At 38.3% G+C, this 25,539-nt stretch overlaps 1 protein-coding gene across 1 annotated transcript in view; it reads right to left on the bottom strand.

Annotated features, from left to right (window-relative positions):
- ALPK1 (alpha kinase 1) overlaps window positions 1-25,539 on the bottom strand; it is a 136,242-nt gene that overhangs the window by 65,131 nt on the left and 45,572 nt on the right. Inside the window, exons 3-4 of the mRNA XM_047090629.1 lie at window positions 6,744-6,975; window positions 1,803-1,957 (exon numbers count right to left, since the gene is read on the bottom strand). Of these exons, the coding sequence (XP_046946585.1) occupies window positions 1,803-1,957; window positions 6,744-6,864 (276 nt within the window). The 5' untranslated portion in view covers window positions 6,865-6,975. The remainder of the gene's footprint in view (window positions 1-1,802; window positions 1,958-6,743; window positions 6,976-25,539) is intronic.

The following is a 25,539-nucleotide window of genomic DNA, read 5'->3' as shown; positions in this document are numbered from 1 at the left end:
TTTAGAACGTTGGTTCTCAAGCTCTAGCATGCGTGAGAATCTTCTGGAGGGCTTGTCTATGCTTATTGCCAGGCCCAGAGTTTTCGATTTAGTAAGTCTTGGGTGGGGCCCAAGAATCTGAATATCCCACAAGTTTCTAGTGCTGCTGCTGTGAGGTCTCATTTTACGTATCACTTCTCCAGAGCTGCCCTGTGCCATAAAACCGTAGGCCTAGCACCATGTGGCTATTTATATAAAAAATGATTTTTAAAAATTAAATAACACGAAAAAGTTCAGTTCTCATGCTTGCCACATTTCAAGTGCTGGAGAGCCAAAGTGGCCAGGGCCTAACGCACTGGGCAGCAGAGCTATGGAACATTTCCTGCGTCGCAGGAAGTTCTACTGGATAGCCTACATCTTGCTTGAGAGTAAACAAGGCTTGGGGATTCTACCTGTGCTTTCAAGTTCCTCACATGGGGCTTTCTGAAGGAGAATCGGTAGCTAGATGGAGGAAGGGGTAGCTCCACCACTCACCGGTCTATTCCCCTGGGCACGTTAATCTCCCTGCACCTTAATTCCCTCATCTGTAAAATGGGGATGATAATGGTGGTAATTACAGGAGGGCCATTTTGAGAAGTAAAGGAGATGATATATGTGTGAGCACTTTGTAAAATCTGCAGTGATACGCAAACCATAGTTATTATTCCATTCCCCTTTTCCACATATACCAAGCCTGGTCATTTAAAATCGCTGGTTCACCACTGCATTCTTTCCAAATACCCACTTTCCTTTTCCTGCAGTCTCCAGTCTGCTTAACCTCAGTCTGTTTGTTCATATTTTTGGCGGGGGTAGGTCATGGGAAAAGTGGGGGCTTTGCTATTTATACTAAGTCTCCAAAGATGCCATTATATGTACATAGATCAGGGAACCTTTCCCAGATTTCTGTTTCGGTAGGCAAACACAATACCTGTACACTTGTTTTGGGGGTGACCCCAAAACACATTCTCATGTAAACTGATGCAATAAAAATGTTAGGATATTATCGTTGCTTGTAATGCCTGGTGTCCAGACAAACATATATTTTTACATGAGAAAAAATACATATAAGCTAATAGACTCTCTTCCTTGACAATCATCTGAGAGAATGTAAGTAAAAAAACAATGCTATTAAAAAGAACAATGACACTCTGTGTAGCATCCCTAGAACCTAAGGCTGAAATCTGAGCTCAGATCTGAGTTCATGTGCTGTTCCTGAGGTCCTCTTCTATCCAAGGAAGAGATAGCAGTTTGGTCAATTTCCAAGAAGTGATTTGAGGAATAAGCAGGTCAATGACTTTGATTTAATGCTTCCTGAACAGCCCGCATTGTGAGGAGACAAGGGAATGAGGAGGATCCCAGGTTTGGGAAGGGACATGGTGGACAGCATGTCATATTGATGAAATAATGGTGAATGATTTTTTTTTCAAGTTACTCAACCCTTAAAAAGGAGCATTTCAAAATAAAAATGCTAAGAGACATGGCAGAACCAAAACCAGTGCTTCTGGACTACCAGGGATATAATAAACATTTCAGGATGACAGTTTTCTCGATAGACCCACTGACCACTCTTCTTCACTTTTACTTGCTTTGGCTTCCAACAGAAGGTCTTACAGGCAGGCAACGCTTTCTAAAAGCTATTTCCCCCACATTAGTCAATCTGGCAGAGCTGACCATAAGGGTAGGGGCTGTCTTATGCTTCAAAGAAATTTAATCTATTAGACCACTTAGAGGCTAAATGCCTCACTTCAGGGTGTCAGAGGAACAGGTGGTGTGGCTCTTCCTACCAGTAACTGCTGCAACCCGGCGCCAATCACATCCTGCAGGTTTGTTTTGTCCTCTGGGCTCACAGCTTGTTTGTACTGCCACTTTTCAGGCACGAAGGGCCACTTCATTTCCTTTGCCTCCTGGATCAGGGTCCTTAATTCACTGGGGAGTGAAGCTGAAAAGGTCAGAGTTCAGGTAAGGAAATTGCAGTCAAAGAAAAGGCTGTTGAGTTACCAATGTTATGATGAAGCACCTCCGTGGCAAAAAAAAATTTTCCTACCTCTTGCTGGCTGGTCTGAGCTGGTGGTTCTGACTCAAAGAATAATAGCGCAAAGCTATCTGTCAGGGGTGGCCCTGGTCTACTTTGCCCTTCAGGTAAATTGGGGTAGTCAGGCATTAAGAAAGGTTTTTAGCAGGAAGTAAAGCACTTCAGTGACTATCTTTGCATGAAGAATCAGAGAAAGGAATGAAGGAAATATTATTTTCCCTGTAAAATGAGAAAGGGACTGAGATGGAATGACATCTGGGGTTTGTGGCAGCTGGGTAATGCAGAGAGTCAATTTGTACAACCTCTTTTTACCTCTCCAAGACCTCGCCTCACCTCATACTTTCACTATGGACTACATCTGAATATTGACGATGGCTACCAAAAAATGAAATTTGAAATGGTATCGACTTATTGTGAGACGGCTTTGTATTACATTAGTAGACATATTCGATCTCTTCCTGGGCACCAAACCTCATTATAAGAGGTCCACAATATCCTGTCCAAACTTGGAAAACCCAAAAAGTTCTGAAAACTGGAAGGTTTTTTTCTTAAGTTTGGCACCCAAACCAGACTTGAACCGACTAGAGGGTACTTATGGTCTTGTTTATCTTACTTAGTGAGAATCCAAAAGTTTTGTTGTAAAAATTATGTTTGACTATAGGTGCTGTCCAGCTTCCACTGGAGTATGAATGTAGTAGATGGTATATGTTCCATACTACCTTCCTAACTTGAAAAATTCTGAATTCTGAAGCACATGTGAACCCCAAGTGGTCTGAATAAGGGATTATGGACCTGATTATATGACTGCCAGCTATAAATCTCTATCTTACAGACATTTCATACTCAAAAATATCTAAAACTGAACTCACTGTCTTTTTTCTAAATCTGTTTCTTTATTTTGATGAATGCTACCGCCATTCACTGAGTCACCAAGTCTGAAACTTAAAAGTCAGTCTAGATTCTTTGCTCTCTCTTCCTTCTTGAATCTAACTGGCTATTGAAATCTGTAGATCCTAAAAAATCCATTTCCTTCTTTTCATTATCAGTAATTCTTGCCTGAACCCCTGCTTCCTATCTTGCCTCATCCACTCCAACTTCCACACTGTTGATCCCCATTTTGCTTAAAAAAAAAAAAAAGATGGAGCAGGCCATTGCCCTGCATACAGTTCTTTAATGACTTTGTATACTCTGTCCTCATTTTTGCATTGCCTTCTCCCAGTCCTTTCATGATCAAGTTCAGGCCCACTGGCTTTAGCACTCAGTGCAAACTTGGGTACTTCTCATCAGCCTGCCATGAGATGTCCATCCCACAGAATTGAGATGTCCCTCCTGAGTGCTCCCAGGTCCCCAAATGCAGATGCCCTTTCAGTGTTCATCCCACTGCTCTGAAACTATACTGTCCTCTCATTGGACTGTGAGCTCCCTGAAGACAGACATCGTGTGTTATCGCTGTTGTAATTCACACCCTGATGGTTAAAAGGATTTGTCTTATATCTACATGAGACATGCTAAATAGGACCAAAGTGATATGACAGAGAGAGTAAAACACAAAAAGAAGAGAAGGAAGAAAACCTAACTCTGCCTTGGTCCATGATGCCTTTCTGTGTCCTTGCCAAGTGGGCAAATGTATGGATGACTGCTGGTGAGGAGACACTGCTTGGCATTGAGAGGGTATCAGATGGGCCACACCAGTGAGTAATCCATACTGACTATTGAGGATGATTTATAAATATCACACTGAAATCATTGCTTCCTGATTCATCAACCCAGAACTACGGAGCACTGACTGTGTGATAGCACTCCTCTAAAGAAAGCAGAACCATGGCATTAGGGACCTATGTGGTCATAATCTGCTGGAAAGCTTGGCCCTCTGATTGCCAGAAATGCTCCAGTATGTATGTAAAGAAAGTTTCTTAAATGATATTTCTAAATAGTTGGGAACAGGATGACTATTCAGTCCTGTTCACTTAGGACAGTTCTCTGTGGTCCTCCTGTACTTATTAATAGTGCTCCTTCTTGTTCTCAAGTGTCCCAGTTTGACCAATAAATTTGGACACTCTGCCCACGAGTATCAAGCTCTGGAGTCAAATGAGTAGTCAAATGACAACAAGAATCTGATATCTGGATTCAAAGAATTTCACCTTATATTGGCACTGAATGGTCTCAATATTTTCAATTTTTTTCATGATGATGGAGAAAATCTGATTCTGTACAAATCATTTTGCCTCCTCCACACTACCCTTTCCTTACAGATCATGCCAGAACATGGATAGTCCAGTGTGGCACACTGAAATAAATGATGCTTCTGAAATACATTTATTTTTGAGAGAGGGAGGGAAGCAAACCATAAGAGACTCTTAAATACAGAGAACAAACTGAGGGTGATGGGAGGATGGGAAGAGGGGAAATATGGGTGATGGGCATTGAGGAGGGCACTTGTTGGGATGAGCACTGGGTGTTATATGTAAGTGATGAACCATGGGAATCTACCCCAAAAACCAAGAGCATACTTTACACACTGTATGTTAGCCAATTTGATAGTAAATTATATTATATAAAATATACCATATGATGTAATAAAATATACCATATACATATGGTATATATATACACATATATACGTATATATGTGTATATATATATGCATATATATGTATATATATACATATATATGCGTGTGTGTGTGTGTGTATATATATATATGTGTATATATATATATATATGTGTGTATATATATATATATGTGTATATATATATATATATATATATATATATCTGTTTAGATTTCAGTTCCTTCTCTATTTCTGAGGAAGTTGCTAGAAGTAGTCACCCATGTTGGCAAGGACAATTTCTGAGGGAAGAGAACAGGGTTGTGAAGAGGAGGGAAAGAACAAAAACCACAGTAATCATGTTTAGAGTTCTCTGGCTTGCCCTGTCACCATAAGTTGCCCTGTACTAATACCTTTCTCTTGGAGCACATGTGAGTGACCACTTAAGTCACTAGTATGGCTCAGAAACCACCTGCTAAGGGAGGGACTCTGCACTCACACTGCATTCAGTTGTACTGATGGTGCTTGGGGTGGATCACGAAGCCTGCCTCCATGCGGATGGGTTAATGCTGAGATTATCAATGGCTCAGCACAAATTTCCTCCCGCACTGGCTTATCAGATTCAGCCAACCCCAGCAGTCAGCCCCTGACGGAGCAGTATCCTCTTCTGCCTCTCTGATCACTTACTTCCCCAAGCAGCGTACCTGAAGGGCCGTTGCTAATCGAATGATTTTGTAGCCCTGATTTGCCCTATCTGGAACTAAACTGATTATTTCTCCTCTTCTGTGGCACTTGGGAAGAAAAGAGAAGAAAATGCTACCCAAGTTGGGGCTCTGAGTTTTCACTAGGGAGAACACAAAGCTTGAAGGAATTTGGGCTAAAGAGACAAAGGATGCCATGTAGTAAAAGGACAAGAGAAAAACTTCAGTAGAGAGAACACAATACGCTGGCCCTGAGGGAACGAGAACCAGCCCTGCAGTGTGTTCTGGAGGCGCCAAGTACCCGCCGTTCCCTGACGAGGGGCTAAAACCTGCCAGGGTGTGCCCAGGCTGATGGGCACGTATAACTAGCAAGCAAAATCACGCAGTGGTGTATCTGGCTAATAAAGAAGGAAAACACATAAACTAAGGTGTTGTGAAACAATGGGACATGGGGCATTTTACCTTGAAAGGGGCACAAATAATGGATTACAAAAATTTAAGACGCCTCTAGGTACCTGAAGTGCCTCTGTGTGTGTGTGCCAGTATACAAGAATGTGGGAGAGACTCCTCCAGAACCTTTCCCATTACATAATCATCCACAACAAAAGAAATGGGGAGTGTGCATTTTATGTAATCTTATCTCTGCAAGGAATAGCCAGTCACTAAAAATACAAAAAAACCAAAAAAATTAAAAGCACATAAAAGGGATACACTTATAGAAACGCAGGAAAAATTACTCAAATGCTGAAAGGAAAGAAAATTCCCTCTCCAAAACTGGCTATGGAAGAAATAAATGTTTTAACTTTCTAGACTTTGTGATCAAAACTTCTCAAACAATGACTCATCTAAAACTATGAATGGCATAAACTATGAAATGAGCAAAAGGCCAAATTCTTAAACCCTGATAATGATGCAATCAGTATTCATCGGTATGAAAGGATTTATTTTACAAATGGCATGTGAATGCAGCATGAGAAATGTATTGATAATAAAAAAAAAGAAAGATTGGACCAATGAGATGACATATTTATGGAAACCGTAGAAGCCTATGGAAACTGATGAGGCACAAAAGCTTAGTTTGAAAAAAGTACATGCCACCATTCAGAAGTTGCTTCAATTTTTTAATAATTGAAATTTACGAGCACCAGCCTACTTGCACCCTTTGTTCTTCTTGAACTAAACTGTTTTCTTGTAGCCTCATGTTTACTGAAGCCTAAAATTAGAACTGACAGCAATTCACTGCAACAAAGTGGGCTTCCTCCCCTGCCCGTCCGCCTGTAGCCCATGTCCCATTCATGCCCTAGAAATCCACTCATCTCTCGGTGGTCATCTGCCAAGAGAAGAAAAATAGGGCAGAGATGAAAACATGTCGTTCAGGCAGGGGAGTTGAGAGCAAACCTGCTGGCTTCTCCCTCCCCCCAGCGCCTCTCCTCAGGACCTCACCTCTGCACTGCTGGTCCTTGCTCTTGTCCTCCTCCGACACATCTGACGCCTCCAACAAGAGCCGGTCCAGCACTTGCTTGCACTCTTGCAGTAGTGTAGCTACGGCTTTTTGATTATTCATGATGATTACTCTTCCTCAACGATGAGTCAAGTGTCCCTGGGTCTATGGTGATCAATTACCCAGAAGAAGACATCGATTCTCAATAAAAGAGCCCCTTCAAGGCGAAGGTACCTGGTGAACAAAAGCGAGAGAAAGATGATTAACTGAAGCATCATCAATTATCTGTAAGACTCAAGCAGGGAGGGATAATAGGGCAAACACATGAAAATACATGACAGCCCTGGAGGACTTTATTAGGGGAGTGTGTGAAATTACTGCAGGGGCTGGTCTAGATGGGCAGCACCTCGAAGGCGTCAGAGAGCAGAAGGGAGAGGGTCTTGGTGCAGACCTTGGTTACCCGCAGTGATGTCAGTGGAATCCCATGAAGCCAAATGAAATGAATATACTCTGTGATTTATGTATCTTCTGCATACTTCCCATCAGTGCCTCTGGATCCCAGTGGCACCGCACTTTCTGTCTCTCCGGAAGTCTACAGGAAGCATCTGGCTAACAGTTCTAATATTCAGATACAAGCACATGGTGATATGAAGTTTACCATTCTCATAACCCACTACTGATTTCCCCTGTGAAGTATTCTTCATGGTATTTAGCATCATATAATTTGGACCAAGATAGGCAACGACAGATGCCAAATTTAAAGCTCTTCACCGCTAGGCGTATTGCCAAATAAAATAGAGAAATGATATCCCAGAAAGCCCAATTTCCTAGATCTAGTGTATGGATGAATTTTTGGATGACAGATTGCATATGTAAATATGAATATACTATAATGATCTATTGCAGTCAAGGTAATTTCACGAACAAAATAAATTACTAACAGTACAAAAGTACCTGGCAAATAAATACCATAAAATTACTGAATTAACACATCTTTATTATCTTACAGATCATAAACAAATAAATAAATAAGAATACTATCTTATTATCTATAAATCTTCCCTTTATTAAGGAATGTACACTGTAAACAAAACAAACTTCCTTTGTTTACAATGAACAAATGAAACAAAGAAACTCTTCCTGAGTTTGCCAGAATAGAGTGGAGCTGCTATAGGGCTTAGACATTCTTATAGAGCACATAGAATTAAAAAAAATTTTTTTTAATCTTTATTTATTTTTGAGAGAGAGACAGAGTGTGAGCAGGGGAGGAGCAGAGAAAGAGGGAGACACAGAATCTGAAGTAGGCTCCAGGTTCCCAGCTGTGAGCACAGAGCCCAACACGGGGCTCGAACTCACAAACCCTGAGATCATGACCTGAGCCCAAGTGGGATGCTTAACCGACTGAGACACCCAGGCGCCCCTAGGGCACATAGAATTTTATTACTAAAGCAAGAGAGTCTGAAAGGGAAGGAAGTAACAAATGTATGGATGGCTCATGTTCCTTCATCTCCTGGCTTATACATGCAGGGAAGTAATCATTAAAAATATTAAAGTCATGAATTATTGCGTAGGTGTTGGGATAAAAAGTCTCATTTTAAGAAGCTACTCTTGAATTTTAAATAGTAAGAAAATATTTTTCTTTCTTTCTTTTTTTTCCTTAACGGGAACGGAAAATGAAAGATGAACTAACTGTGTAATATAAACTTTTCACTTTTTCATTCTAACCTGGCTGGTATACTTTATATACTTTGGGTTTGAAAACACACACACGTTCTTTAGACAGAAAACTGCCAAAGCAAAGTTTCAGGATGTTACAGGCTTGTTTCCTTAAAATAATGGTGTATTGTTGGTGAAGAACACAAGTACAGTACTTGGATACAAAATTCCTGTTTCTTGAAAGAGAATTCACAGAAGTGAGATTGTGATGAATTAGTTACTGGATGCATTTAAGCATAAGTAAAATTAAATCTCTCTTCTGTTTAAGATGTTTCAGAAAGTATTCCTGCCTGGATTGGGTTGTGGTACTAAATGGTTTCCAATGTCCCTTTTAGCTCAAGTATTTTTAAGTGAATGTTGTGTGGTAAGAGCTGGCCATTAGCTTGCCTTTCTACGAAAGGAACCAAGAAGTAAGGGCTGGTCAGAGAGCTAATTAGTGGAATAGCACGAGCAAGAAGCCATGTAGCAATGGAATGGCCCACCATTCCTGAAAAAGGGAGCTGTGCTCTAATGGAGGGTTAGCATGGAGATTGAGAAATGCAGTTGGTAATTGAGAAACTTAACAAACCTTGCTTGAAATTAACTGAAGGTGAGTAGGACACACTCTTTTTTCTTCAAAATGAAAGGAAGAAGGGGGTTCTCTTTTTAGGATCTTTTTTAGGACCTCATATAGAAAGAGGAGTATAATAAGAAAATATGAAGAACTCATGCACAAAGAAATAATCCTGTACTGTGATGTAATGTTAATAGCATACCATTCCTTTGTCTAAAGGCTTAGAATAATGTTTTGTTGGTGCCATATCATCCTCTTAAGGTAGGAGGTAGTCTTTTGTTATACTGACAAATTAAAATAAACTTTAATTGCTCTGTTTCTATAAATGTTTAAACAGAAAGAGCATGTAGTAATGAATAGAGGACTTGGATATAGGAAAACTGTTACACATAATAGTGTTCAACAGATATTTGTGACTAATTCCACTTCATTCTCTATCGTCAACTATTTGTGAGACCTCTGAGGTTCACTGTGGAGACTCATTTTTCTTATCTCTATTTTAAGGGGGTTAAGTGGGAACAATTGCTAATATCTTTCGAGGTCTTAAATTACATACTCAGCAGATTGTCTATTTTGCCTAAGAATATCTGATACTTATTTATTGCATAATTCTTGGCTCTTTTGAGAACACTTAGGTATAATATTCTTATGCATACTTTTCTCTGTGGTTTAGAAATGTTGGCTTGAATCTTAGAGGTTGATTACTAAATAAATATAACTCTGCTTTTGTTCCCTCACTTGAAACCCTAATGTCTACAGGATCATAAATCTCTTCCTTTTGTCTAAGTGCTGTGAAAGAGAGATAAGAAATGTGGTTCTGTGAGGGCAAACAACAGGACTTGTCCTAATAATTTGGGTGAAACTAGAGCAGGTTAATGGGAGATTCTTTGAGGATATGATGCTTGAATTAAACTCTGTAAGAAGAACGGGGCTTAATGAAATTAAAATGGTAGGGAACAGCCGTAATGCAGATAGAAATATAGAGGAAATGAAAGAAGGCCAAATTAGTTTAACTAGAGATAAAAGGAGAAAGTTGATGAGGTGAGTTTGGAGAAGTAGGTAGGGGCTGTTCAGGGCCCTGTGTGCCAGGTAAGGAATCTTGTGTTTAACCCAAGAGTCATAGGAAACTACTGGTAGCAGGAGGAACATGACCAGATTTGCATTTGGAAAAGTTCATTCTGTTTTGGCTATAGGGTGTTTTGGGGGCAGAGAGGAAAAAGGTGATTGCAGGTAGATTAGTTAGGCATTTATTGTAATAATCTAGATGAGAAATATCAGAACTTTGGGCCAGAGTCATAGAGACAGAAAGTTGGACAAATTTGAGGGCTGTTTAGGGAATAAATGCAGTGTTGCTGTTGGATAGATATGGTCTTAAAATGAGTCCCAAGATTGTGGCTCACCATAGCTCAAAGTTGAATGGACAGTTACCATACTCTGAGACAGGGAACATAAAAGAGACCTAGGAAAAGGCATAAATGCATCTTATATTTTATATTTCTAGCAATAAAGATAGAAAGATAAGTCATACTGTCCAGAATAAACAATTGGATTCTAACCAAGAAAGCATTTCTAAGAAAAGAAGATTTCCAGGATAATTAATGTTTAGTACTTGGGACTTCCCAAAATATATTGAAAATATTCTTTATACTTTTTGAAAGTTATAGCATTTTCTCATTTCCCTGCAGAATTCAGGAGAGACAATAGGAAGAAAATACTGTAACATGAGAAACACTTTGGAATCCAACCATCTGTCCAGACTTGTATGGTTCATTGTTAAGCATAACAGAGGCTGGAGCCTAGAAAATTTTCCTTCAGGCAATGATCCTGCTGGAAATTTTGGTCAGCTTCCTTTATAAAAGAATCATTTTCAATTTCAACACATATCAATTTTTGCTCCCTGAACTGTGGCATTCTGTGAGCTGTACCTATTCCTAAATTGAATAATGTTAATTTCCCCATATTTTTTGTAATCTAAGAATTATTTTTTCTATTTTGACATCCCCTATATACATTTTTTCAAAAAATTAAATAGAAAGAGGCCATCAAGAGCAAGAGAACATACAAACAGATACTTCCAGGATAATATTAGATATCCAACAAAGTTAGAATCTATGGCACACATGCACGCACATAGCCAAATGGTCATGTGTTCATATATTCCATGTTTGGAATTTTGATATTTGTGTATTTTATTTCTATTGGTGACCTAGAATACAGCTGAGTGGATGAGTTGTGAGATAATTGAGAAATCAGCCATCATTAAGAGAAGGCAAATCAGTGTATTATTCAAAACCCCATTTCTTTTGGCATTTGTGAGTCTTTTTCTTGGACAATTAGTACTCCTTTGGGGGTAAATCAAAGAAAATAAAAGAATTCCAAAGGCATTCCATGGTCTACTAGCTGCCACTTCTGTAATAATCCACCAGCCAGCTAGTCATAATCCTTAAGCCAAACGATGTGGGGAAGCATAAAGAAGTAGAGGCATAAAGAAGCCTACACTGTCAAGGAGTTATAATATAATTATGGGAATAAGACATAAGTACATTAAAATATTAAACAGGATTATAGTCCAAAGTCTCAGTTTAAAATATCTTTGTTGGAATTCAATTAATGTTTGGTTAGACTCACAAGTGAACATACAGAGCTCATTTGATTCACATATAAATGAATAATTATACTCAAATTACTTTTTCATCTACATTCAAAATCGTTTATCATATTGTTCTATTCTGGTATCTAACGAAGAACAACAAGAATACATTTCTCTGATCAGTCACCAGCAATGACAATGCAGCTTTTTCCACCTTTTCACCTTCCCCTGAGCAACCCCACACACAAATTCTGTCCATAGTGCCTCTGGTACTGGTCCGTGCAAGTGGGGACACAAAAGTAGAAAGAGAACTGATTGGAGAGTAAGACAACTGTAGGGCTTGGATAGATATTTTTGGATAACAGCCATTGTTAGCATTTTAAAACTGAATAAAAAGAGAAGGAGAAGGCAACTTCTAAGTCACCAAAACCCAAAAGGGTAGACTGGTAGACTTCTATTCTAGTGGTATGGAAGACTATACATTCTGAACAACATTCCCACTAAAAACAAGTAAAAATGCTGCAAACGCCCTTTATCACATCTACAATGTATCAGTAAAAATGACAAGAAAAGGGGGTGCCTGGGTGGCTCAGTTGGTTAAGCGTCCGACTTCGGCTCAGGTCATGATCTCACAGTTCGTGAGTTCGAGCCCCGCGTCGGGCTCTGTGCTGACAGCTCAGAGCCTGGAGCCTGCTTCACATTCTGTGTCTCCCTCTCTCTCTGCCCCTTCCCTGCTCATGCTGTGTCTCTCTCTGTCTCAAAAATAAATAAACATTAAAAAAAATGATAAGAAAGGAAGGACTACTCAGAAAACAAACCAAGAAAAAGCTGGAACCCAGAAGGTTAGCCAGTACAGAAGTTAGCTTTTGCCTTGAGTGTATTTGCAAACACTGTAAGCTGAAACTTTGGTTTTCACGATCTTGGAGTGTGGGAAGATAGGAAATAAAACCGAAGGTCTACCCAAGTTGGAATGTATAAGAAGACACTGTTCCCTTGCATAAAACTGATGTCCCAGTAAAGGTTGATCCTTTAGTGTAAGGGCAAGCTAAAAGTGAATCCTCATCCTCTCCTGCCACCTCTCAGGAAATTTGCCTGTGGCAAAACATGCTGCCTCTTGAGGGAGACCAGATTTTTTTCTCTTGAGAATTTCCACAGATCTACAAAACTTCTGGCTAATAATTACTTTAAAACAAGTTATTTAAAAATGATCCTAAAGCTTCAGGAGAACATACCTTGTAAAGTCCACTTATAACATAATGACATCCCGACCCAGGCAACATGCAGAGCTCATGTGAATTTTTTAATTAACTGTTTATTGGAAACATGTCAAATACCAAATCGTTTTTTTATTCATTCTTTAGCTTTTATATGATGTTTTTCAAGATCACATGTGTTTATTGAAAACATGTCAAATACCTAATCATTTTTTTTCATTCATTCCTTAGCTTTTTATATGATATTTTTCAACATCATGAGAGATAAATAATATTCTAACCCTGTGCTTGTTATTTAAAATAGCTACAGCATGGTGCCTGGGTGGCTTGTTGTTTAAGCATCTGACTCAGGTCATGATTATCATGGTTCATGAGTTCGAGTCTGACAATGGGTGAGTGAGCCCCGTATCATATGAGCATGAGCCTTGCTTCAGGTGAACATGAGCTCTGCCTCTCTCTCTCTCTCTCTCTCTGACCCTCATGGGATTCTTTCTCTTTTTCTCTCTGCCTCTCGATCACTTGTGCCCTCAATCTCTCTCTCTCTCTCTCAAAAAAAAAAAAAAAAATGGCTAGAGCAAATAAAAGGTAGTTTTACATACGCGAATTTCATGAAAAAAAAAAAAAAAAAAGAAAGGTCCTAGGTTGGTGGTTTTCTCAGGCAACTGGTGGAATGAAACATAATCTTCTCTAAAGGAATCTGACTTCAAACTAGGCTTCAAAGAATTTCCACCTATAAAATACCAAGAAATATGAGTCCCTGGCCAACTCACAAAATGCATGAGGTAAAAGGAAACAATAGATGAAAGAAGAAACAACAGATAGTAAAATCAGACCCACAAAGAATTTAGTTAATGGAATTATCAGATACAGACTACAAAATATACATGCTTAAAGATGTGAAAGAATATATTGAGTATATGAGTTAAGAACAGGAAACTATACAAAGGTATAGGCAGATTGAAAAAGAATCAAATAGAATTTCTATAAATGAAAAAATAATAGTTAAAAAAATTTTAAATCTATGAATTAAATAGATTTAGTCAAATATTAGTTCTGGCTGAAGATAGAATTTTTAAACTGTTGATAAATCAGAACATATCTAAACTGCAACAACAACAAAAAAGGCAGAGAGAGAAAATACAAAAGAGAGGTTCAGAAACAGGGAAAATTGATGGAAAAGCTCTAACATATGCCTCATAAGAATCCTTGATGGGAAGAAGAGGGAGAAGCAAAAGAAATGTTTGGACAGATAATGACTAAGAACTTTAAGAACAGGAGAAAGACAGTAATTAAAATACCCATAATATTCAAGCAGATTAAATAAATAAATAAAAATCCATATTTAGAAATATCATAGCAAAACTAGGGAATACCAAGGGCACAGAGAAGATCTTTAAAGTCACTGGAGAGAAAACACAGCACCTTCAAAGAAACAACAGTGGATTTATAGCTACCTACCTAAAAGCAACAATGGAAACTAGAAGACAGTGAAAGGATATCTTCAATATATTGGGGGGAAACCTTGAAAAATAAAAATATTTAAAAATAAACATCAACAGATTCTTACTAAAGAAATCCCTAAAGTACATAGTTTACATAGAAGGAAAGTGATCACAGATGAAGGGCCTGAGACTGAAGGGAAAATAATAAACAAAAATAGTGGTGAAATGTTGGCTAAATATAAATACTGATTGTATAAAGCTACAACAATAACAATGTCTTATGAGATTAAAAAATAGGAAAAAAAACACATATAAATACAAACAACATATATATGAGGAGGAGAGTGATTGATGTCAAAGTGTTTTTAGATCTTGGAATTGACAGGAGGTAGGGAGATTTTAACTTTAGACTGTGATAAAAACTTCTAAGATAATCTTTTAAAAATAAAACATGTAAGTTTCAAACTGGTAGAAGGTAAAACATGAAAAGAAACAAAACAATCCAAAGGAAGGCAAGAAAAGAAAAGGGGAAAAAAAACAAGGAAAAGTCAGTATAAATTTAAAATACAAAATATGATGACAGAAATAAATTTAACTATATCAGTATTTCCAATAAATATAAATGAACTAAATGCTAAAGATAAAGGTTAAAAGATAAAGGTAGAGTTGATTTTAAAAATAGTCACATGGATTTACTTAAAGCATAAGAATAAGGAAAGTTTAAAGGTAATAAGAAAAAGATATATTAGAAAAATACTAACTAAAAGAAAGTTAGTATATTGGGGCGCCTGGATGGCTCAGTTGGTTGAGTTTCCGACTCTTGATGTTGGCTTAGGTCATAATCCCAAGGTCACAGGATCTAGCCCAGCATTAGGTTCTGCCCTGAGCATAGAGCCTGCTTAAGCTTCTCTCTCTCTTCTTTCCTCTGCCTCTCTCCCCTACTAGCGTGCTCTCTTTAAAATTAAAAAATTGGGGCCCTTGGGTGGCTCAGTTGGTTAAGCGTTTGACTTGGGCTCAGGTCATGATCTCACTGTTTGTGAATTCAAGCCCCACACTGGGCTTGCACTTGACAGTGCAGAACCTGCTTGGGGTTTTCTCTCTCTCTCTCCCTCTCTCTCTGCCCCTCCCCTACCTATGCTTTCTCTCTCTCTCAAAATAAATGAATAAACTTTAAAAAAATAAAAATAAAATTTAAAAATTAAAAAAATTATAAAAATTATAAAAATAAATAAATAAAAGAAAGTATATTAATATCAGGCAAAACAGACTTTAAGGCAAAAAGCATTAATAAAGATAAAAAAGCTACTTTACAATGATACATGGTTCAGTTCACCAGGAAGGTATAGCAATTCTAAATGTACATGCATCTAGGAGTATAGCTTTTAATATATATGAAACAAAAAGTGAAAGAACAATAGGGGCACCTGGGTGGCTCAGTCGGTTAAATGTCCAACTTCAGCTCAGGCCATGGATCTCATGGTTCTTGGGTTCGAGCCCTGCATCGGGCTCTGTGCTGACAGCTCACAGCTAGGAGCCTGCTTCGGATTCTGTGTCTTGCTACCTCTCTCTCAGCCCCTCCCCTGCTACCACTCTCTCTCTCTCAAAAAAATAAATATTAAAAAAATTTTTTTTAAAGGTTGCTTAATGTTTCTAAAAAAAAAAAAAAGAACCATGAAGAAAAATATGCAAATACATAATCATAGTGGGAAAATTTAACACACCTCTTTTAGAAACTAATACATTAAGCAGACAAAAAAAAAAGTGGTAATGATATCACTGATTTGATCAACACAATTAACAAACTTGATTGAATAGATATTTATGAAACAACATATCAATGGCAGTCTATACATTACTTTCAAGCATGCCTGGAAGGAACATTTATAAGAATTTAAGGTTTACTGTGCTATGAGACAAATCTCAACAAATTTCAGAAAACAGATTAATGTTTTGAATATGACATTGTATGACTGAAAGGCAATTAAGGTAATCAATAACAAAAAGATGACTAGAAAAATATTCAAATAGATGGAAATTAAGAAATACAGTTCTAAATAATTTGCAGGTCAAAGAAGGAATCATGAAAATTAGAGAGTATTACAATGGATTTTGGCTCAGGTCATGGTCTCATGGTTCATGGCTTCAAGCCCTGCATCAAGCTCTGCACTGACAGCATGGGGCCTGCTTGGGATTGTCTCTCTCCCCCTCCCTCACTTTCTCTCTCTCCCTCTCTCTCAAAATAAACTTAAAAAAAAATAGGTTAATTAAAAACTGAAGTGTAGTCATATACTGGGATAGAATAAGCAAGTAAGTGAATGAATTACAGTTACATATAGCAATATGGATGAATCTTAGAACTATAAAAAAGCACGTCACAGACGAATATGTGCATAAAAATGTTTATAGCTAAACAATATATTATTACAGGATACAAATATATATGGTAATATTACAAAGAAAAGTAAGGGAATGATAAACTAAAAATTAACAACAGTGGATTTATTGAGGGGAGAGTGAAGAAGATGAGGGGGAAGCATATGAACACAGGAAATGTCAAAGAAAGTGGTACGTTTTTTACTCAGACTATTTGATTTATGAGCATTCATCATGTTCTCGGTATACTACACCTATTTTATAATTTTGTAAAGTTTACTTTGAGAGAGAAAGAAAAAGCGTGAGTGGGGGAGGGGTGGAGAGAGAGAGAGAGAGAGAGAGAGAGAGAGAGAGAGAGAGAGAGAGAGAGACAGAATCCCAAGCAGGATCCACACCGTCAGTTCAGAGCCTGATGAAAGGTTTGAACCCACAAACTGTGAGATCATAACCTAAACCAAAGTCCGACGCTTAACCAACTGAATCACCCAAGTGCCCCTATTTTATAGTTTTTTGATACCTATTTGACATTTAATGAAAAAATTAAAAAGCGGAAAATAGAAACTCAAGCCTAGGAGTATTGCACAGGTAATAAATATCAGTTCCTGCCCTTAGGATTGGAGTCAGTGATTCCATTGAGAGAGAGAAAGAACCTTTCAGAGTAGGAAGGGGCACTTGCACTGGGACTTTTCAAGGAGGTAGGATCTGAAATAGTTGGGGAGAGAAGTGAGGAAAAGAAATCTAGTTGGGGAGTGGCATGACAAGAGACTCCAAGGAGGAGATCCTCATCTTGTATTAAGGATTCATGAGTTAGCAGTGACTAGTGAAATAATAAGACAGGCAGTTTGAACCATTAATTTCACAAACACTAGATGGCCAAGAAATTCAATTCACCTTTTCTTTCCATTTACAAAGAAAATGAAGGAGTGTATGTAATTAAAAAAAGAAAAGATTTTCGGGAATTCTATAAATGAAAGAGTTTTTTCCTGTGGCTCTTTTATATCAAGACTTCCAGCCTAAAGGCCACACCTTGTTAGAACAGGAGACTGGAGGCCAAAGTTGTCCCTTCTCTCAAAGTTGTCTCTGTCTCTCTTGCCCTTGTGCCCCACCCTCTTCAGTTGCTGACTGCTGAATGTGTTTATCCAACTTGACTGCACAGGAAAGTGCAATGAGAGTGTTCCGGGTCATGAATGGGTTACCTGTTGGCCTCAGGAAGAAAGAGGAGGGGAAAAAAAAGGTCATCATCGTGGGGGTTGTTGCTCACACTCTGCAGCTACAGTTACCCACTCCATCAGCCATGGTGACATCCGATGAATTGGAAGCCCGGCCCCCATGGCTAGAAGAGTAACATCTCAGGTCAAGGTGAGCCAAACCTGCCATCTGGTCTGGCTCAAGGATCCTGTACTTCCAAGTGGTGCTTCCAGGAAGAGTTTTCTTTGTAGTTTTGCACCCGAAATAAGAGAAGAGCTGCCACATTTACTAACTCCATACGTCCCCAAATCCAGAGCTTCCATGACACTGGGGGCATTCACAGAGCAAGAAAAAATTATTTTACAAACTTTGAAGGGCCTTCAAAGTGACAACTATACTCTAGGAGGCAGATATTGCCCACCCAAACTCTAGGTGACGAATCAGAAGGAGGAGGAGGTTGAGTAACTTGCCCAAAGTCCCAAGCAATGATCAGGATAGGAATTCTGGACAAGTAGGATAGGAATATAACAAGTTTTAAGGACTTGTCCTTAAAACACACCTTCTCATTAAATGGATACCAGAGTTCCAGAGAAAAACACAGCAAGAATAACTTCACTGGAAGAGAAATCTTTAAAAGAAAAAATGGAGCTGACTTGACCATTAATGTAGTCTGTGTTTTGTTGATGAGGCAACTGAGATGCTCTGTGTGACAGACCCAGAATAGCAAACCTGCTGGATGTCCCCGGGGTGGACTAGGAGGAAAGGCCAGGCGATGGTGCCGTATGCAAATGGAAATGGCATGACGTATACTATGATATAAAATTGCCAGGGCTATGAAACATTACAGACTTTTGATGAGGCCAGCTGATGTGGGGATTAAAGTTATTTTTGCAACAAAGTATTTCAAATTTGTATTTGTAATTCTCACAGCCAGGAGAGTTGTTTTGATGTAGATTCGGATTGAGATAGCCTACGAAAGAACACTGTGTCTTGGAGGAAAGGGATGAGGGGGCTCTGAAATTATAGAAGCAGAAAAATGAAGAGAGTAAAATGAGGAATTGCCCTTTCAGTGTCTAAGCCATCACTGGGTAGCCAAGCACTTTGCAGTCAGGGTTCTCAGCTTTAAATTTCAGTACTGCTGCTTGTTAGCTGAGCCGCCTGAGATAAATCATGTCTCAGTTTCCTCGTCTGTAAAAAAGAGTAATCATAGAACCAATCTCACAGAGTTTTATAAGGATCAATTGGATTATATTATGATATTAGATAACTATAATAATGTAAATATAATATATATAGAACACAAGGAACATTGCCTAGCATATGCAATAAGTGCTCCATAGTGGTCAGTTATTGTTATTAATAAAATTTTCAAGAAATAAAATTTCATTTTTTAAAGGGTCACCTAATTTCTCTTCACCTTATTTGGATTTGATTTCCTTATTGACTTAATTAGCATTTATGTTCTTAAGAGAGAAAATTGCTTGGTGATGCAAAGTTTTCAGATTCTTGATATGTTGCTATTTTCCCCAGTATAAAGTCCTGTAGTAATGGGACTATTCCCTAAATAATTCTCCAGATTCACATTCATTAATGAATAAAAATATGTTAGAGAATTGAAATATTATAACCAGTTAGATATTTTCAGGAAGAAAAATGTGAGTTTTACTTGCTTAAAGAAAAGCCCTTAAAACCCAGGCAACTTGGTTTAATCAGCCTTTGCCTCCAGTACTCAGCCTTTCCCCTATCTGAGGTGGCAGGAAAGCGAGCCCTGACGTGGCTAAGGGAAAGAACGTCTATCGGATTACAGATCAGACAGAAACACCCCCAACCCCACATCTTCTTCTTCACTCTGAGATACACACAAAGCTCTTTATTTATTTTTTACTTAAAATGTCAAAGGCGCCAGGGGGTGGGCTGCTGGATTGGGGTTTGGCAGACCACACTCCCAGGCCGACATAATAAAAGTCCACCATGTGGCCATGTGATTCACACAGCGTGTGCATGTCACCAGCAGCCGATGGGTCTTGGCAGGGAGCCTCCTACTGGCCTGGGAACAAATACAACTTGAATTTTCTCGAGTGGCAAGAGACTGTTGAGGGAGAACCGCCGGGATATCCACACACTTGGATATCCACACACTTGGAGGGCACAAAGGCAAAAATATCGCTCGATGAGGCAAATATTCACACACCAAACTAATTGAACATAGTGACAACCACGTACAGCCGCGGGGTGAGGGGCCCTGTAGGAGAGTTTACAGCAGGATTTTACCACTCCTGTGTGGTCTTAAGGTGGGGGGAAAGGTGTCTATAAAGAAAAGGTAGCACGTTTAATTTTTTGTTTACTTACTTGTTGACAGCTTATATGCATCCTAAGGTATATACAAGTGCACAGAGTCCTTAACGGGAGTCATTTTAGGAGCCAGAAAGACTCTATTAGAAAACCAAACCTGCTTCTGCTCTCTCTGTAACCTATAGAGAGCTTCCAGGCCCTCCTTTCATCAGGCTGACTTGGAAAATGAGTACAGTTTTACAATTTCAGGATTCTTCACTTTCAGTAAGAGTTCTGTTACTGGATAAAATGTTGCTCCGTCACAGAGCAAATGTGCTCAGAACATCAATCACCTGATTTGGGGATATAATTTTATTGCTTTTGAACTACTCCACTCACTTTCTTTGGTAGCTCCTCAAGCAGAAGAACTCACATTTTCTCTTTCCCCTAATGAGAAGGATGGAGATCTGAGACTTAGTGTTAATTCTATTCTTTGCTTTTAGCTAATGAAGGAATATTTGCCAGTGTAGAACAGAAAATTTTTTTTAAATAAGTAAATCAAAGTAAGCAACTGAAACACATTAGTTTTTATACAATCTTTTCCTGGCAAAAATTAATGATCTGTTTCTTACTATTTCCTTAAGGTTTAGCTTTGATAGCTAACTTACAGGCTTAAAATATAAAATAATATGTACTGCATTTGCAAACTTCTGAATGGTAGTTAAGCATATGTTGAGTATCCATTATATATTGTACTTGATACTTCTAAAGGTTGCCAAGAAACAGAATAGACAACCCTCAAAGACAGCCTCATTGGGAAAGTAAAATAAGTATATAATTTAGCTTATGAAAAAAACTCCAAAGCAATATTCTGACCCACCAGGATGAGATTACTTACGTTTAGACAAGTTAGAGGCAAAGACATTCATATTAAAACTGGACAAAGGAAATCGGAGAATTACCTTACTTTTATAAGATTACAGTGAGGAAGATAGCTAGTAATATGGCCCCCATTTGAAGATAAAGTCAGAAATTCAGTGGTTGTCCAAGTTCAAATGGCAACTCACTGGGATTATCTGCAGGTGTTAGACACAGGCTTTTAAACATACAATCCACTGTGGTTTTATGTGAGACAACTCTGTGTCCCTGGATTTTGTGGGAAAGAAACTAATAAACACACTGAAAAACAGAATGCATTACTTTGGTAGAATATTGATTCTGTGACAGAAATGTATACTCCAGGCTGTTCAAAGAAGTAACTCTTGGGTTGATTGTCAAATTTTAAAGCACTGAAATAACAACGGCTGTGTTTTTCCTGGGGAAAAAGTATCCTAATTTTGACCTTACTCAAGCTGTAATATAATTCCAGAGGGACCAATGAAGGGGAAGGAAAGAACTGATGAGGTCTAAGTGGTGATTGCATTTATAGATTAATCCTGACAGGGAGCAAATACATCTCCTCCCAGGAGGCCCCAGTATAGTCAACTAAGAAGTGGGGCCATTATTTATGAACACAGTAGATTTTTCCCATTACAATAAACATTTTAATTACTTTAAGTGAAACATTCTTTTTAGTGGTAGTAGGCTTAAAAATTAAGTATGTTGTCATTTTCTTGTCGTTTCAGCTATGTATGCAATCCTCTCTTATTCTTTACATTGTTTCACATAGCAATTTGTCTTGCCAGAAAATCAGAATGGGAAAATGGTATACATTTATAAAAAAGCATTTCACTTACCAAAACCCCACATGGGGAAAGAATGGGACAAATGAGAGGTCGGCAACATGGCCCCAGAGCAATTTCATTTCCATCCGTTTTATATAGTGGCTTTCCATGCATAATTTCATTTGAAGCTAATAAGTTTGGAAAACACTTACCCAAATGAATCAATGAAGGTAGGTAGGAGTAGAATAATGATACAATTTTTATTTTCCAATAAAATGACAAATTTTCATTCTAGGAAGATACTACCACATATCACAAAACACACCGACCACATAAATCAACATTAAAAGTTGTTACAAAAGGGTATTCATGAAACTCTTGTGTTGTGGGAGCAAAATAACTAATTTGTAACATGAAAGCCAAATAATCCACCAAATAATAATCTTTCAAATAATAGAGGGGGGCCTTCCATTTTCTCACTAATAATATTAAGTTGCAATAAATGATATTAAGGAATTAGTGTTAATTTTTAAGGTGAGATAATAGTACTGTGCTTTTCAAAAAGGAGTTCATTTAAGAAAGGAAAAAAAGAAAAGAAAAAGAGTTCATATATTTTAGGGAAACACTCTGAAATATTTATACATGAAATTGCACGCAGTTTGAAATTTGGTTCAAAAATCATGTGGGACATGGAGGCGGGGAGAAAGTGAGGGTATAAATTAGGCAAGATTGGCTACAGATTGTTAGACGTTGAGACTGAATAAAATATATCAGATTTCTTATATTGCCCCCTCTAATTTTGTACGTTTGAAATTGTGTATAATGAAAAATTTTTAAAGATTCTGTTTTAAAGACTGTAAGCAAAAAAGAAATGATAAACTCTGAGAAGCGGTAAAAAACTATTTTGAAATTATTTTAAATCTGCCTAGTACAAAGTTTGGATAGCCAACAAAACTGTGCTTTGCCCTCGTGAATGTGAGCCCTACTCTCTAAAGTGAAGCCACTGCTTCATCTGATTCTGTAATTAAGTCCAGACTATGACTATGTGTATTTGAAGTGTCTGCTTAATGAGTTACCAACAACACATAATTTTAATTACGGCCCATTCCACCTCCATCCTCATCATATAATCTGGGCTTTTTTGCTGCACTTCCCTTTTAACAGTACGTGCTTAGAAAGCACAAGGCAATTTGAATATTATCCTAACAAAGATATAAACAAAAAGTTAAATGTGTGCAAAAATAATCATACCAATATTTCAAAGCCATTAGCATGGGTAAATGAGCACTGTCTACAAAAACAAGAGAAGCACGCCCCCTATTAACACTGTCTTGGGAAATCACAGGCTAGGACTGAATGAGTAGAGAAGCCAAGCCTGCTTTTAACAAAACTATGTAACACACTTCTATTATTCTACTTTCTACAGGATTCAAAAGTTAAACAACTCAAAACAAAAATTGCAAACTGGAAAGAAAATCTCCAACTTCATGTCTGTTTAACCTTTTTAAAAAATATGAAAAAGTAATCTGATGATTTGAATGCTTAGAGTTTTTAAACCAAGTTAACTAACAGTTTTAATCTACAGTTTGCTGTCACAGACACTGCCAAAAGGCAGGATGGAGAAGGAAATTATCACAGGTTGAATATTTTCTATCTTAGGTCCTATGCAAGATACTTAAGACACAAAACCTTATAATATAGGCTTTATTATCCCCACTTTAGGGATGAGAAAGTTGAGGTCATGGAGGTTAAAGTAACTTGCCCATGGTCATATACTTCATAAAAAGCATATTCAGGCTTTCCAGAAGATTTTGACCTGATGGGTGTTTTTTAAAACTATTTGCCTTCCAGCTTACTGATACCGTCCTGAATATTTCAAAATGTATGGAAAGACAGGATGAATGGAAGTCCTTTTAAGCACTCGTAGGCTCCCAATAATTTTATAAATACATAAGTATGTATCACGTATGTACTCTTCCACTTTACTGATGAATCAATTTCTACCCAGCCTGGTCCAAAGAAAGTTAATCGAATGCCATAATTTCCTCTAAACATACGAGAAAGAGACAACTGAAAAGTCAGAGACTAATTCAACTGGTCACCACTACTATTTTCACATTGGAAAGACAATTGCTTACAACTGAATTCTCCCTAGACTTCAGGCCAGAACACGCTCTCCTGTCACACTCTATCTTCTGCAAGTGCAGGGGAGTTTTGTCTCATAGCAGATAATTAAAGACATGGCAGTGCCACTTGCTAGGATTTCTCTCTCTTTTACATCTTATAAAAGAAGAAACTTTAGTTTAAAGATTAGATTTTTTTTTTCCTTTTTCTAAAGCTGGGTATACCAACTGGCATCGGCTGTATTAAAATCAGGAGAAACCTCAATCAAAAAGCCCCTCTCGGAAGGCAGGCTTTCTTGTTAATATGCACCAACATGAAAGGCTTTCTTTTCATCCTATACAACTACAGTGTGTGTAAATTGCAGGGGGCTCATTGGCATAAATCTCGGCTGCGACCTCTGAGGTAAACTGGATTTACATTACTTTCTGACAAGAATTAAATGAAGGCCTTGTGGATATATGAACAGCCTTCTAGGCTGCAACAGATGGGCATGAATGTGCTCCCTAGGAAAACTATCAGTGACATCTGTGTCCTCCAAATTCTGGTGGTCTCAGCCAATTAACAGGGGGGGAAGAAAAGGTGGGGGTTGGGAGGCCACTGCACAGCCCCCAGCCAAAACCGAGGCAGAAGTGTTTGTGTTTGGAGATGGGATCAGGCTGGCCCTGGCCCGGCAGCAGTGAGGTTAGCACTTTATTGTTATCATTCAAATGGAGAATGTGGCTTACAAGCTATTTGTATACCACAGTGAGGATAATATGATTTTTCTCATTTGACCAGAGGAGATGGCCCTCTCTTGCAGCTGATATCATATTTCAGCGCAATCTCTTTGAAACGGGTGTTTACTTTTGTCTCCTCGGAGGCAGGCTGGTGGTGTTGCTGCCTGCCAGTTTCTGTGGTGCATTCACGTGTTACAGAGCAGGTGAACTCTAAGACAAAACAGAGATGTTTCTCCAAAACATTCTTGCTCAAAAAGTACTTCTTTCCTCCTCCAAAGTGGCACTTACTGATTTCACAAGGAAGTTAAAATAAGGTTTCCTGGTTAAAACGAAGTCAAGACAAATCACATCAGAGGTCTATAATGAAGGGGTGGAAGGTTCCTTGAAAAGACAGCACAATGAACCATGAACCCACTGTCTGAATTTATCAGATTTTGGCATGTCAGCACCCCTGCGTCTGACACACGGGCAGAAGGAAACCTGGATCAGCCCCCTTCGCATTATTGTTTCCTACTCTCTCTTCCCATTTTCTTGGACTCTGTGGAACAAGGGCCCAGGACTGGGGAGCTGAAGGATGGGAGGAAGAAGAAAGCTAACATTTACTTGTTCAGTACCAGGAGATATTCCAGATCCTACGTCTTCTAGGACCTACCATTAACAACATAAGCTTTGCATCCAAGTACTCAAGTCTGGGTCTACCACTTACTGAATATGAGATAATGGCCAACTTACATAACTTCTCTGCACCTCAGTTTCTTTCTGTAAAATCGAGTTAATAATAGTATCCACCTCTTGATAAGGATGAAATAACTAACACATGGAAAATGCTTCTGACATTTTGTTTTGAGGGCTGTTTTTAATCCTGACTTTATGGACAGGAGTATTAAGGGCCTAAAGATAGAGTCCCAAACCTCTAAGTGAGTTTTTCAGAATGAAAGACATGTTCT

This window comes from Lynx rufus, unplaced genomic scaffold (assembly GCF_022079265.1).
Source record: "Lynx rufus isolate CCGP_SWC_20201006 ecotype Redwood Valley unplaced genomic scaffold, mLynRuf1.p SCAF_3, whole genome shotgun sequence".
Taxonomy (NCBI): Eukaryota; Metazoa; Chordata; class Mammalia; order Carnivora; family Felidae; genus Lynx; species Lynx rufus.
This window is presented reverse-complemented; position numbering and strand designations above follow the sequence as displayed.